General features: G+C 37.4%; 1 protein-coding gene across 3 annotated transcripts in view; it reads right to left on the reverse strand.

Moving 5' to 3' along the window:
- Positions 1 to 16265, reverse strand: part of NELL2 (neural EGFL like 2) — a 360977-nt gene that overhangs the window by 286367 nt on the left and 58345 nt on the right. For all 3 annotated transcript variants that reach the window (XM_054444613.1, XM_063672658.1, XM_054444612.2), the window contains one exon: positions 9477 to 9627. In XM_054444613.1, coding sequence (XP_054300588.1) covers positions 9477 to 9627 — 151 coding nt within the window. The remainder of the gene's footprint in view (positions 1 to 9476; positions 9628 to 16265) is intronic.

Consider the following 16265-nt stretch of genomic DNA (forward strand, 5'->3'; position numbering starts at 1 on the left):
TCAGAATAATTAATTATCTGTTTGAAAAAATGTTTAGAGCCTCAATTCTTAAGTACACTAAAATAAGTTATAGATGGGTTCAAGAGTAAGACAGGGAAACCATAAAAAAATTATGTTTTTATAAAGCAAGACTACCTGATCTCAGGATAGGAAAAACCATTTCAAAAAAAGAAAAAAATCTACGAGGAAGACATTAAGTGAAATAACAACCAAATAATAAACACATATCAAGAAGCAAAGTTTCAAATGCAAAAATCCTCTTAAAGAAAAAAACTAAGTTCTCAGCAAAGTCAGAACCTCTAATGGCACTGCATTTAATTATAAGGCATCATTTACAAGAAAAAATAACAAAATATTCCTGTCTAAAACATTATATTTAATAGGAATTTATACATTTGATGGATTTTGCTCTTTACACACACACACACACACACACACGCACGCACAAAGAATTCTGAACCAATGACTCAAAAAAAAATCTCCGTTCATTAACAACATATCTATGAAACACGATATTAGATAGTAAATCATTGAGATATGATAAGCTTCTGTCTTAAAGAAAATCAGGAAGAGCTATAGACTCCTAAAATTTAGACGTCAACATTTTCAAAAATGGCAAGAGGGAAAATAATAAAGTCACAAGTTCTTAGCAAAGCCAAAGCAAGAAAGAACTAAAATTATAATCTCAAAAGTTTTTATTCCCAAGTGAAGAAGAAGTTAAAAAAGTTTTTAATCATTAGAAATATTTTTAATGCTGAAAAGAAAAAAATAACCTTAAAAAAGTAGCAGACTGATCATTAAAAGTTACATGGGCCAATTATTTCTAATGAACAATTCACCTTTCCTGCCATTTATAAAGAAATGATACAGCAACACAGAAACAGGAAGTATGAAAAACTGCAAGCAGGAGCACCAAGTTGGTTTCCAAAACACAGTTTGCTTGCTCCTTAATGACAGTTGCTTACACAGCAACCAAAATTCCAGTACTCTGTCCATAGGGAGTGAAGAGAGTAGATGTGAAGGAGCTACGAGATGGATGACACAGAAGGGTCTTGCAATGGCCTAAGATATTTAGGGCCTGATAACTGAATATGGTCAGAATAGGATGGTTGCCTGGAAATATTCTTGGTCCTCGGCATCCCCATCTAGGAGGAAAATACCCAAAATGTGTAATGAAAGTGAATATGGGCTGGTTAGTCTATGGGCTGCGGCAGCAGTCAACTGATTCATTCTTTGACCCTGCAGAAAGAGTGGACTGCTGATAGGAAGGGAAAAAAAATGCCTCGCTTCTTTAGTGTGAAACGGGGGATGTGTGCTCTATGGGATAATCTCTGTGTGTTAAAATGTGTATTTCTGTCCATCATATCACCTGTATAAGAATTATGATGAGAAATTCCATTTGCTTGCTTTAATTTACTTTCTTTGATGAGCACTTGACCATGCCTACTTGGTAGTGATATATGTATGCTTGGCTACATTAGAATATATATTGCAACTTTCCTAATAATAAGGGAGGTATTAAAATACACAACAGAGATGTAATTTTGTGAGAGATAAACAATGTTATAGAAACACTTCAAGAAAATAAAATCTAAGTAAAGTTTTTTAATTATGTAGAAATTGGAGTTTGAAATTTTAATTTATAAATACTATTATCTTTAAAGTTATTTATTAAATAAAGTGCAAGCAGAAAGTAACAAGTTTAGTAGCTTTTATGTCAGTCTATTAATTTCATCCATAATAAACAAAGTCATTTTTTAGTTCAGAACCATTAAGCCAAGCAAATATTGCCAGCAAGTTTAATTTTTACTTACTAATGTCAAGAAAGAGAAATGGCTTAATACATGACAAGCACTCACAAACATGAAGACACATTTTTTCAGCTTTATACATAAATACATTTTTACTCACCCAGAATGTATAATTAATATTAAGAGGATAGAAAAATCTCATTTATTTCACCTGAAGTTTATTAATACAGAAGATGACGACAAACTACAGGACAGTTTTGTATTTATTTGCAAAGCTATTGCCACAAATTATCTCCATGTATGCTATCTGCAAAGCATTCAAAGTCAGAAGCATAAATAATGCTTGGATATCAGCAAAATTCCTAATAAATCCCTTGGAACCAATTTATATATCTAAAGTCCAAGATTATTTTAAATAAAGAAAAAATATTATAAACCACAGAACAGAATCTAGGCAACTACACCAAATCACACGAAGGATAACAAAAGGATTTTATTTATCCTGAAGAAACTGCAGTTTTGTAAAACATGGAAGAAGGAAACAGTTTCTTTGGAATTTTCAATAAATTTCTTTTATTTTAACTGATAAATATACTTTTGCTTTTCAACAATCCTTTATATTTTTCATATTTCTCTTCTGTTTCCTGTATAAGTGGATAAGTGAATCAATATCTTAAAAATATTTCTCTATTCTCTATTTACCTTTCGAAACACAATAGTCAGAAAACTATAATAATGAGAGAACTCCTTTAATCAGCCTGAGTGTCTTAACTCTTTCCAACAACTGCCATATATTATTGTCTTTTTTTTTTTTAGGTTATGCTGCTGACGGTGAACATACTGAAATGACTGAAGAGCCAAAACTCTTTTTACGCTGTGCTCACATGAAGTTTGTGGCTTAATTTTTATTTTTATTTATTTATTTATTTATTTTATTATTATTATTATACTTTAGGTTTTATGGTACATGTGTGCAATGTGCAGGTAAGTTACATATGTATACATGTGCCATGCTGGTGCGCTGCACCCACCAACTCGTCATCTAGCATTAGGTATATCTCCCAATGCTATCCCTCCCCCCTCCCCCCACCCCACAACAGTCCCCGAAGTGTGATGTTCCCCTTCCTGTGTCCATGTGTTCTCATTGTTCAATTCCCACCTATGAGTGAGAATATGCGGTGTTTGGTTTTTTGTTCTTGCGATAGTTTACTGAGAATGATGATTTCCAATTTCATCCATGTCCCTACAAAGGACATGAACTCATCATTTTTTATGGCTGCATAGTATTCCATGGTGTATATGTGCCACATTATTTTTAATATCAGCCTCTATTTAAGGAACACCATTTGAAACCAGCATCTCAGGTTGGAAAGCCAAATGAAGCTTTGCTCATGGCACACCAGGGCACTGCTGATGGGGTTCCCGGGAGTTTCATAATTATGCCACTTGGTTTGAAGCTATGTTTCAGTGCCAAGGTTTGACTGAAGCCCTCTTCTTAATTCTGCAACAGTGTGATCATCTGCCCTTCCTACTTTCATCTTGCTTTTAGTTCACTTCAGATACCCTAGAATCCAGAGCATGCCCATTAGTCCATATGTCCAAACCAAAAGAAATTGTGTGGTTAGATATCCAGCATTAACACAGTGGCTGAGATGTTGCCATATAGCTTATTACAGTTGTCATTATTCTCTAAGAACTTGACTTATAGCTGTTTTGAGGCAGTGGCTGCCAGTTAGTGAATTCCTCGTGCTAGAGTTAAGGACATTTCAGGATGGATTAGGCACCCTGCATCAATATAGCAATTTGAACATTCTCCAAATCCTACCACTCTAGCTTGATGAAAACTTTGTGATGCCATTTATGATTCCTCATTACTCATAATAACCTGTCTCTTCATCTTTTACTCATTTCTTCATCTACCAAATATTTATTTAGCGTCTGTGTATGACATCATGACAGATGTAATGGAGTTTGCAAGTTTAATGCACAATCCTTGACAGCAGAAAACCTTAACATCTAACCAAAAATTGTTGTCAACTATGTAAATATTTTACACAAACACAAATTCACCTGAGGAAAGGATGAGAAAGCTGCATTCCACAGCATTAATGGAGTTATTGCTAAATGTCAGAATTACAGGCAGTGGTAAATGTTCAATAATTGGCTCTCTGTTCTCTAGAGACACAATTCTAAGCTATTGGTTCATCTGCCCATTTGTATCGGAAAGAGAGTATTTAAAAAGTATACAAAAATTAAGCTTCATTGAAAATGTATATTTTTAAAAGCCCTGTTTTGTAGCATCTGCTGATTTCCATGGAATAATTACTCATACCATGGCCTATTTCAAGCTACTAATGTCAACCGGTTCACAAAATTTCAGCCCCTAAAGCCAGTAGGCAAGCCAGCTCCAGCAAACCACTGACTGGATGAGCTTCATTTTCTTCTTTATACATATTTTTTTGTTTTCGAAATGCCTTAATGATAATAGTGGCTGCCGTCAGGGATAGAAACTGGGTCGCAGGGGACAGGAATGGAGTGCCTTTTACATTTTGAAAGCTGGGAGGTATTACCAATTTTTTAAGAAAGCTACAATTTAGATTTTTAAAAGTTAAATTATGTATTTGTTACAACTGTAATCAAAAGCAGTAAATGATATTTTAATGTCTCATGCAGTTAACACACATGTATACACATAAAATATTTAAATAACAATGAAATACATGCGGCCATAAAGAAGAATGAGTTCATGCCCTTTGCAGGGACATGAATGAAGCTGAAAGCCATCATTCTTAGCAAACTAACACAGCAAAAGAAAACCAAACACCGCATGTTCTCACTCATAAGTGAAAGCTGAACAATGAGAACACATGAACACAGGGAGGGAAACATCACACACTGGGCCTCGCAAGGGGTCAGGGGGAAGGGGAGGGAGAGCATTAGGACAAATACCTAATGCTTGCAGGGCTGAAAACCCAGATGACGGGTTGACAGGTGCAGCAAACCACCATGGCACATGTATACCTATGTAACAAACCTACACGTTCTGCACATGTATCCCAGAACTAAAAGTTAAAAAAAAAAAAAAAGGAAAGACATTATATGTTAGAATGCCAAAAAACTGGCACAAATTTTTTAAACACATTGGAAACTGATGTAGGAAGAAATTAATGTAAACTGGAAAGGTCAGTGAAAGCTTCCTGGAGATATAAGCACAGTTCTGAAGTACGTGCAGGATTTGAACAAGCAGAGAAACAGAAAAAGGGTGACACATAGATGCTGAGCAGATGGGTCACTGTGCCTGGCTACTATTTATACTCCTATCACTTTACTCCAACACCACAAGTGCTGGAGCTACCATTCCCACAGTCTCCATCACTTCCTACCTTCTCCCTCTTTAATTAGGCTTCCGAGCAGGCTTCCCAATAAGCTAGGTGTTCACTGCAAATAGCCCAAATGGAGATAACACTGGAGTCAGGAACAGACATAAGGAAGATAGAACCAGTCTCACATCACCTCTAACGATAATATTAATGTTCATTTCATGGTAATTCTATAGCAGAGACTTTGTAGTCTAACTCACAGAATCTAAATTCACAGAGGGATAGCTCAAGCTCTTGCTCTTGCTCAAGCTCTTGCTCTTGTGCTTTCTCCCAGGCAGGCAAGAACATGTGCTCAGAGGAAGCGTCACAATGCCACTGCCACCCCATCTTCCCCCCAAAAAAAACTAGAAAAATGAGCATCCTTCAGCAGGGCATGCAGAAGAGTTCTTACTATGGTGAACTAGAATGCACCCATTGAAGAGCTGGACCTGCACCTAATCACTGTCAGTTGCAAGTGACTGAGTTACATTGAGAAAAGCAATTTACATGCAATGTGGTGTGAAGGACACAGTCTACTTACCAGGCCTTCATATAGAAGGCTCCACTGGCATATTGAGCAGGAAACCTTGGTTGTATATGACTGTCTTGCATATTACCAAGAAAGTGTCTCCAAAGGGGGCAGTGTTGCTTCAAAGACCTTCATATCTAGATGTATATTATCAACATCACTGTAGATCTGCTTTTTCTGAAGTGACCAGCTAACATAAAGTCCCCTGAACTTGTTCTCTAAGGACACTTACTACCTTGACCACAAAAGGCCATATGAGAAATATGTGTATGGTTTCAGTGCCAAGAATGGTTGAATTATCCTGATTATTTAACTAGGTTTTTATCTTTTTGTTTGCTCGGATTTGTATGTTTCATTTTATCTTGTCCTGTAGATATTTCTATAAGCCACCTTAAAATTTTTGTGAAAGAAAGCAGAAAATAATGAAATAAGTGTCCAGGCAATGATGAAACTAAATAGATGAGTGAGGAAAAGCAAGATAACTCAAGAAAGATAGCTTCAGCAAGAAGAACAGGAAAAAATCCAATACAAGCCATAACAGAAGGTCTGTTGAGATGATAGAAGGCTATATCACAGCGCATTAGTAAAAAGACTCAATAATAAAAAGTGGGTTTGGGTTCTGGCTCTGTCAGTAACTAGCTAAATGATGCTGAAAAAAAGGCAATAAAGAACTTAGTTTAATGATCTCCCATAGACACGGAGAGACGGGATAGCACAGAGGTTCAGCAGGTGGGCTCTATAATCACACTGAGGGAAAAGCCTACTCCCATTTATTCCCATGGAACCTTTAAGAACTTATCTCTAAGGCTTGTTTTTCTTATCTTTGAAATGAAAATAAGAGTGCTGATCTTGTATGATTATGGGAGGTTTGTGAATTTTTATAGCTAGTATTTTCAAGCACTCTATATGGATTTACACATGGGGACAATTGAAGTACAGAACGATTAAGTAATTTTTACAAGGTCCCAAAACCAATGAGTGGCAGAGCTATGACTGGAATGTATGCTGTCCATCTCCAGGTCTACACTCTTAATCACTCTTGAATACTGATGATAAATGAACTAATCACGTGTAATGCATGGAGCACAGTGCCTGGCACATGGTAAGCCTTTAATAACTGTTAGCTTACTCAGCAAATGAAAGTGCCCTACAAATCTAAATTATTTTTCGCATCATAGAAAGATATACTATATCTCAAATATGATATTTGTTCAATAATAACATATCTAGATAATATCTACATAATTTATAATTTCATAGATAAATGCCATGACATTGACAGATGATACATCCATAGACTGAATAAGCAAAACAAGAAATTTCAGAAATAATATAAATTTTAAAGGTATAACTAGAAAATCTAACAGCTGAGCACAAATACTTACGTATAAGAAATATTCATCATATTATTATTTATTAAAATTTACAAAGTAAATGAGTTGAATACCCAAAAGTAAGGGGTTGATTAAACAAAATATGGCATATCAATACACATAGACAAAAGGACTGGATTAAAATATGACAGAACTTCAACATTAGTCTTTTGGTAATATGATTGTATCAATTTTCCTATTTCTGTCAGTTTTCCAAATTTTTTCTACAACGAAAACATATTTCTATAATCTAAAAAAAAATATTATTTTCAATTGAAATAAATCCATTTAAAGCCCTGCCTATAACTTTAATAAATCTACCTCATAGGAAGAGTAAGAAAGGATTTGCCTGACAGCAAACCACCTGATGAAGGTCAGGTATTTCAGTGGCCCATATCTTTAAAATGTTTAAGGTGCTTAAAAAAACATCAAACTATTTTAAGAAGTATTAGGTGGAAAAAGTTTGCAGATTGCAAGAAGTTTGTGCTGGTCAGAGTGTGTACAGTTAAGGTGTTCGACCCTGGGAACCAATACAAACATTGACCATCTAGGACTCACAGTTGAGGGAAACAGACCCCTTGAAATGCTGCCCGACAAGCCTCAGGAGGAACAGATGGAGGGCCCTAGCACCAGTTAGCCCAGAGACAGGAGCAGTAAGAAAGGAGGTAGCAGTGGCCATCATCTATGTAAGGGATGTCATCCGGAAGAAGGCTGGGTGAGTTCTATGTCTCTACAAACAGGGAAGTGGGAGAAAGTCACAGGGAAGAAAAATCTAATGTGCAAAATTAAGGGGAAATTTTCCTAGCATGTAGAGGTAATCAGAAATACAACAGGTTGTTCTGCAAATGAACAGTCTTCCTTTATTACATGTGACTCTTGTTGCCTGAAAGCTCAATGGACACGGGCAGAGACACACTGCTATAAACAAGGAGCTCACTGGATCTCAACCACATAAAGACAAGGCCTGTCCCTGCAACCAAAAACAGACTGAAGGGAATAGCCCCAGTGAACCCTTGAAGATGGGATTACTCCCTTTCTTGCTCTTCCCTGAAAGTTGTAAGCCAGTTACCAGGTGAGTGTTAGGATGGCACCCTCCCCTCAAAAACAGGCCAGAACCTGGGAGGAAAGAAACCCAAGTGAAGGGCCTGGGAAATTATCCTTTGGAGCTAAAGATGTAATTAAATGGGGCCTCAAGCCCCAAGAGCAAGCTAGACAGTATGTTCCTAGGAACCTTCCTCACTAAGTCAGCCTTGCTATATTTTGTTCTCCACATAGATTTTCTTACATTTGCTCGTTAGTATTTAGTAAAGATGTGCAAAGTCCCAGACTGCCTCATCTGCGATAAGAGAAACCAAATAAAGAGATTTATACCCATGCTACGACAGGATCATTAAAGTTTTTATATAGGTAAAGTATTTTATATGTATAAATTCTTTAATCCTCACAACAACTTATGAAGCAGTACTATTATCCTCAATTTACAGATGAGGAAATTGAGATACAGATCTTATGTGACTTCCCCAATGTCCACAGATAGTAAGTGGTGGACTTTCATTCCCAGAACTGTGGTTATTCTTTCCAGAAGGAATCATCTTAAACTATTTGGTATTACTTCATAGCAATTTATGTATATGTCAAGTATCATGAATGACTGTCTTCTTCTTCCTCCTTTCCCCACATCCAGAGCTCCTAATCCTGTCTCACATACGACAAAAATTGGAAGATAGTAGACACCATTTTTATACAATGCATGTCCAAGAAGACAGCTGTGACTGCTGCAAACTATGAGGTAAAAAAGGAAGTTATCTGTCAATGATTACAATTATATGACTATTAAACTCTAAACCCAGACAATTTTACAAAGCAATAGAATATAATATTTTTGTGGATAACTATTCACAAATTAAGAAGTATGTTTGGCTTTAAAATTGAGAAATATACCTCTTGAGGAATTCAGTAATTAATAAATCTGTTTTAGGAATAGCAACTTCTTACTAACCTGAAAAGCAGCAGCTCCTTCTGCTTTTAGGCAATTACTTTCAATTACCTGTGTTTGTGATTTTTGTACAATGTAACAAAACCATTCTATCTTAAACCAATCTTTGTGTTGTTGTTGAGACGGAGTCTCGCTCTGTTACCCAGGCTGCAGTGTAATGGCACAATCATGGCTCACTGCAACCTCCAACTCCTGGGTTCAATCAATTTTCTTGCCTCAGCCACTCGAGTAGTTGGGACTACAGGTGCGCACCACCAAGCCCAGCTAATTTTTGTATTTTTAGTAGAGACAGGGTTTCACCATATTGGTCAGGCTGGTCTTGAACTCCTGACCTCGTGAGTTGCCCATCTCGGCTTCCCAAATCATAAAGAGATATACAAGAGAAGAAAGCTTTTGTTTACTTCTCTTTAATGTATTCATTTAACCACATATAATGAAAACACAGGAAACTCCAGCAACCACATTTACCTGTGATCCAAGTGGTGAATTGAGAGAATAACTCCTGAATTTAAGTGGGTCTGTTTTAGGGTCACCAAAATAGTAAATTCATGTTTATTTCTCAGCTTCTGAAAAAACTGCTCAGCTGTAGCAGTGGATGCTTTTACGCTTCTGGGAGTATCTAAAAAAGAAACAAACATACAATAAGAATAGACTAGAATTTCATTTTATGAAGTATCTTTTACATGTAACATCTTTCAAAAAACTTTATCAAGTTTATCAGCAGCAGCTGATAAATACCGAGTTTCAGACTCTTGGTAAATTATTTTTCAAAAAGACTTTATGCTATATATAATAACACAGGACAATAAAATCACACATGAATTATTGAACTTATGTTTCAGGAATCTTTTTTCAAAAATGTCACCTTTGAAGCAAAGAATCAAAAAACCTTACTTGGGGACGTATACTCCCAAGTTTTCTCTACACAATTCCTATATTCAAGATAACACAGCAACATCAGTGTCAACAATGAACAAAAAGATGTGCTTCCTAGAATAGGACCTAAACAACCACACTGGACCTATTTAGCTTTTCTGACACCTCATGACAGAAAACTGGATTTAAATCTATGTGCAACCCTCCACATTGGTTTCTTCAGCCAGAAGGTTTGCTATAAATAGATTTTTAAAAGATCATATAAATTAGTCACTCTCAGCCTTCTGTGCAGTGGAAGAGGCATTAAGATCAAATTATCTCACCATAGATATTGAAAAAAAGAATACGTAGAACTTAATTCCCATTTCCTCCCCAGGCTTAGAGAAAGCCTAGCCAAGGGAAGTTTACTTAAGAGAGGACAAACTTTTATCCTGAACTTCCGCATGTTTTAGCCTTGTAGTCCAACCTCAGGACCCAGATTACATGGGGAAACAGATAAGGATAGAAATGCACTTAGGTTTAAAAACCTATCATTCAAGCAATCTGCTAATTGAGCATAGGCTCTCCTATTCACAGTGTATGCAAAGAAGATTGACGAGAGATAGACATGTAGTTTGTATTGTGATCAAATTACTCTCCTCTTTCCTATGCTTCAGTCTAGATAAGTTGTCTTCAATGGAAGAACTGGCATTTAGAGAGGACAATCCTTCTTTGTGCAGGATTGTCTCATGCACTGTAAAACATTTAGCACTCCTGGGTCCCTGGCCAACAAATGTCAGTGGCACCCAATGCCCAGGCTTTGCAACAACCCAAAGTACTCCCACACACTTCCAAACATTCCCAAGGAAGCAATGCAGCAGAAACTTAGTTGGGAATCACAACCTTGATGAAACAGAAATTATAAAATTAATCCAAATTCTCTGCCTTTCTAGGCCCACAATTTTACGTAATGCTAATGTAATCACCTGGTCTGAGTCCATTACTGAGAATACACAGACATGGAGAACACACAGACCTTGAGACACTCGTATAATAGAAGAAGGGACACCTAATGTGATACTATGAAAGAAATGCTCTCAGAGAGGTAGGTACAAAGTGTTAATGGGTCAGGGGGGAAAGTAGCCAACAGAATCTGAAGGGAAGGCTCAATAAGTAGATGCAATTTGATCAGGAGTTTACCAGGTAGAGAAAAGAGTGAAAAGCATACCAGACATAGGAAAAGCATGTGAAAAAGCAGAGATATGAAAGGGCATCACATAGTGCAGTGAGTGAACAGCAGACATTGCTGGATGGGGCTGGGGAACTGGATGAGGCAGGACCCTGCAGGCCAACTTAATGAGACACCTGCTGTTTCCATCACCATTATCAATTTACTCTCTTGGTTTAAAACAAAACAAAACAAACAAACAAACAAAAACTCCCTATTTGCCACTGAGAAATGATCCCTCCCCACTCTTAACCCTTGACTTTCTCTCTGCTACAATTGGTCATGTGACACAGACCTGACCAATCAGGGCATCACCTATCCCTGTGCACAGTAATCAGTTCAGGAACAGGTACCTAACCCAAGGTAATGAAGTCAGACTTGGGATAGTTGTTTAAAGTTTTAGAAAAAAGAAACTCTCGTGTTGCCGAAAAGAAACTTCAACATTCCCATTCAACATTCATAACTCAAAAGCATAAGAGTAATCTGAAACTTTTGCCACAATCAATGCAATAGTTTCTCTCCAGGCTCCATTACAGATAAGACAGGCTGTGGAGGAGATTCCACAACATTCCTCTTAGCTCCAAAATTTTTTGTTTCCTCAAGGAAGCATGCAAAATCTAATTGAGAATGATTTCATCTAGTGTTAACTTTTAATTCATTCTAATTTATACAGAAGTGAATCATTCACAAACTACATTACTTCATTTTAATTTAATAGATAAAAGCAAACTGAAATTAAATTATAAACATTTATTATGCCTCTCCTCTTTTCAGGCAGGTAGAACTTCAGCAGCATCCTTTGTCTTGCAGAGCAGGATGATAGATGGGGATGCAAATGAGAGAAATGGAGAAAGGATTACAGTGAATACACAAATGATGCTCAGACCCACAGAGAGGTTCAAGGATGTGGCACAAAGAGATAGAGCTCTTACAGCAAGAGAAAAGGAATTTGGAAATGTGTGGCAGCTGCCTTACAAGATGAAACTTTAGAGATAAGATGCTCGAAGAAGATTCTTAGGCTGTTTTGTTGTTTGGTATACACAGAAGAACTTTATTAAATGTCTATATTATTCACTACTGCTTTTGGAGTTAGATTTGTGAACAGAGCTGAGAGTCTATATTTTGTTCACTTATTTTTTAATTTTTTTCTGTTTTCAGATGAAATGACAAGGTAAGATTGGCCTTAAGGTAAAAGAATGAAGAACCTAAAAGAACAGATCACATTTGAGTATTAGTAAAAATGTATATCACTATGGTTGAAAACATGGTGAAGGAAACTGTAGGTGAAGGGAAACTATCAAAAAAATTGATCAATCTGCGTTTTGAAAAAAATTTCTCTAGTGGCCATGTGGAATGGTTGCTTCAAGAAAGAAAAAAACTGGAAACAGACCGCTTGAGAAGTCTGGCAATTTGGTAATTATTAACTTACACAGGTTAGATTTCACATATTTTAAACATCGTATTTTGACATCCATAAACTACCTTTCCCAAATCAAACTGACTTTCTTTGGCTTTGACTAGACTAGTAATGGTGATACTGCACTATTAGTGTTTGCACTTCTTGTCAGGCATGTTGATGAGGGAAGGTCCAAGGGAACTCTGAGGTAGATGGATAATTTGTATTGGGGTGCTTAACGAAGTGCTTAAGGAGACCCACACAGCAGAACCATCCTCCACCCCACCAGGGTGGTAGATGGGGTGCTATGAGGACTCTATCCAGCTTAAACTTGAAGCTCATTCACTCATGCAGGGTCACAATTCAGGACAGGACCACTTACCCTATTCAACCTCTCCTCCCAGCCCATTGTCTTCCTGTCTTGCTACCTCTATGGGGATGGGATGGCTTGCAGGAAGGAGGGACCCTCCAGCATGAACAAAGCCAGCAGAAGCCCCATTCTGCTTATGCTATAGGGGTAAGAACAATAATATTTTTTTTCATCCTGACTAACTAAGTTCATTGCACAAATGTTTAAAAATGGGCTTGCATGAGCCTCCCACCTATAACGGAGTAAGAGACAGTGTGGAATGCCCATGGGAGAGAGAAAACCCAGCTTGATTTACCATAGCCTCAGGATGGTCTCCTCACCTGGTGCCCCAGCCCAGAAGCCCAGGACACAGATGAAGATTTTTAAGTTTCCTGAATGTGACAGACAGAGTACATAGAGGAAGTGTAAGTCATGATTGTATCATAATTTTCGCTTCTTTGTCCACAGAACACCGTTTGCTTCCAACCCTTACCTCACCCTAAAATATTTAAACGTATTGTTCCCCCTTAAAAACATGTTTTCAAGAATTCATTATGTCCAAGTCCAGGAAGGACTTGACGAGGGCCTAAACTCTGTAAGTGGCATCAGAATAAACAGGAGGCGTAGGATTCAGGATATACATAGAAAGTAGAATCTAGGCCGGGAGCAGTGGCTCACGCCTGTAATCCCAGCACTTTGGGAGGCCGAGACAGGCGGATCACGAGGTCAGGAGATTGAGACCATCCTGGCTAACACGGTGAAACCCTGTCTCTACTAAAATACAAAAAATTTAGCCGGGCGTGGTGGCGGGCGCGTGTAGCCCCAGCTACTCGGGAGGCTGAGGCAGGAGAATGGCGTGAACCCAGGAGGCGGAGCTTGCAGTGAGCCGAGATCGCGCCACTGCACTCCAGCCTGGGTGACAGAGCCAAGACTCCATCTCAAAAAAAAAAAAAAAAAAAAAGAAAGAAAGTAGAATCTAAAGAACTTGGTCACTAACAAATCACATGCAAAAGGTAAAAGAAAGGAGGCAAAAGGAATCCAATTGACTCCAATGTTTCCGGCTGCAGAGACATAATGAAAGGAAATGCAGTAAAAGCCTGATGGTACCCAAATGGGATTTCAGTTTTAGAAACTGTGATTTTAAAATGCCATGTAACATACATGTGGACATGTCCAGTAGAATGCTAGCACTCCAGAATTTGATATGAGAGAGGTTAAAGTTGACAATATAGGTTTAGAAGTCACCAGACTGTGTTACCTAAAGTCATAGGCGTGCCTGATTGTAAATCACAGGAGTCACAGGAATGAGAGGAGGATGAAGGGATGGACCACAGAAACACTAAGTCAGTAGCACAGCAGGGGCAGCATATATAAGCTTTATAAATACAAACACACACACACACACACACACACATATATATTCTATAATGCTGCACGTATGATACTATACAACTTTTATCCTGCAAAATTGTATAATAATATATTTTTCCCTTTTGAACTCATATTCCATTTTGTTCTCACAAAGCCCTGGAGACTTGACAGCAGCAACAATTACTACTTCCTTCCTTAAAATAAGCAAAAACAGCCATGGAACATTTCCATGTTCACCCCAAAACACCAGCAGATAGAGGTATAATGGGGATGACAATTTATGGGCCAGTATTCTTTCCACTAAATTGTACTGCTCCTGAACATGGCATCCTTTATCCAGCCTAATCGCCAGTCAACAAACAAATGCAAATGAGAGCGCACCAACACAGAAAATAATTCAGAAAAAAGTAATTATATAAGATAACATTTTTAGTTCTTTAAGTAAGTAGCTAAGTAGTGATTCTAAGAAAGGTCATTTTACTCATTTGCATTTCTGTTTCCGAATTTGTAAAATTGGCACTCCTGCCTTATATTTTCATCTCAAGGATTACATAATGTTCAGAGACACTCTGAGTTCCCATGATTATTACGATAAGACCCAATTCTGACACTGACCATTAAATCAAGTCAAGGAAACCATCACCCAATAATTAATTTTACTTTATTTCTATTATCATTAAAGTTTTCAGAATTAATTTTTTCTTTTAGACAGAGTCTTGCTCTGTTGCCCAGGCTGGAGTGCAGTGATGCAATCTCGGCTCACTGCAACCTCCGCCTCCCAGGTTCAACTGATTCTCATGCCTCAATCTCCCAAGTAGCTGGAACTACAAGTGTGCACCACCACACCCGGCTGGTTTTATTTATTTTATTTTTTATTTTTTTATTTTTTTATTTTTTTAGTAGAGACAGTGGTTTCACCATGTTGGCCAGGCTGGTCTTGAACTTCTGGCCGCAAGTGATCTGCCCACCTCGGCCTCCCAAATTTCTGGGATTACAGGCATGAGTCACCGCATCTGGCAAAAATTTTAATTTAGATATGCATTACGCAATCTTTCAACAAGGAATCCTGCTAGGAATCAAATATAGAAAAATAAAGTGCAGTGGTTACAGGAACAAACTTTGAAGCCAGAAGCATGAGGTTCCAATTCCAACCATGCAGATTATTAGCTGTTCATAGCATGTAGTAAAGACCATGGGTTTATCATGAGGATTATAATGTTATTATCATTATTCTTACAAGCAATAAGGCTGTGGAATCCATGAAAACCAACAACGGCCATAACATCCTTGTGATTTTCTGAGCTTACTTTCATTCTAAGTATCCCAAACTCAGCCACAAAATATCAGTTTCCAAGTTTGAAAATTGATATACAAGTTTTGGCCATCAAATTCTTCTTAACATACAATCCTGCCTACCACTCTCTGTTTCTAGAAAACTATGAAAGATCATTCTTTTATGGACAAAAATCAATGTAAAGTGAAATTCTTTCTGAAGCTGGGACAAAGATCATTTGATTTGGTGCTCAGAGAAAAAGAGGCTGAGAAACAGGCCTTGAAATGCTACTAGTAAGCTCTATAGAAAAACTTATCAACATGCCTATGCTGCATGGGAGCTTTTTAGTTGGAGAACTGCTTGACTTTAAACCTAAAATGCATTTCAATGTTTTCCACTTTTATTGTGCATAGAGCCTAAAAATCCCACTAAGAAAACAACCCGCAGCAGTTTAAAGTAATTATTAATAAATAATGAAGTAGCTCAGAAGCAATTACATCAAAAGATTCATTTTTAGTCATGGGACTACCAGAATGGAGTGATGAGTTCATATGTGGCTACAGTAAAAATTTCTAGGGATTTAGACAATGTGCTAGGTATTCCCTATATACATACATAGTTAACGAAGAAAGGCAGGAGGAGGAGGAGACAGAGAGAGAGAAAGAATCTGACTTACTTATTTCTAAAATAGACTGTACTTAATGCAGTTATGTATATGGTAGCAAACATGCGTGTTTACTGAAAAACAGTCAAGTTGGAATTCCTTTCTTCTTTTTTGGTGGCCA

The sequence above is a fragment of the Pongo pygmaeus genome, chromosome 10 (genome assembly GCF_028885625.2).
Source record: "Pongo pygmaeus isolate AG05252 chromosome 10, NHGRI_mPonPyg2-v2.0_pri, whole genome shotgun sequence".
Taxonomy (NCBI): domain Eukaryota; kingdom Metazoa; phylum Chordata; class Mammalia; order Primates; family Hominidae; genus Pongo; species Pongo pygmaeus.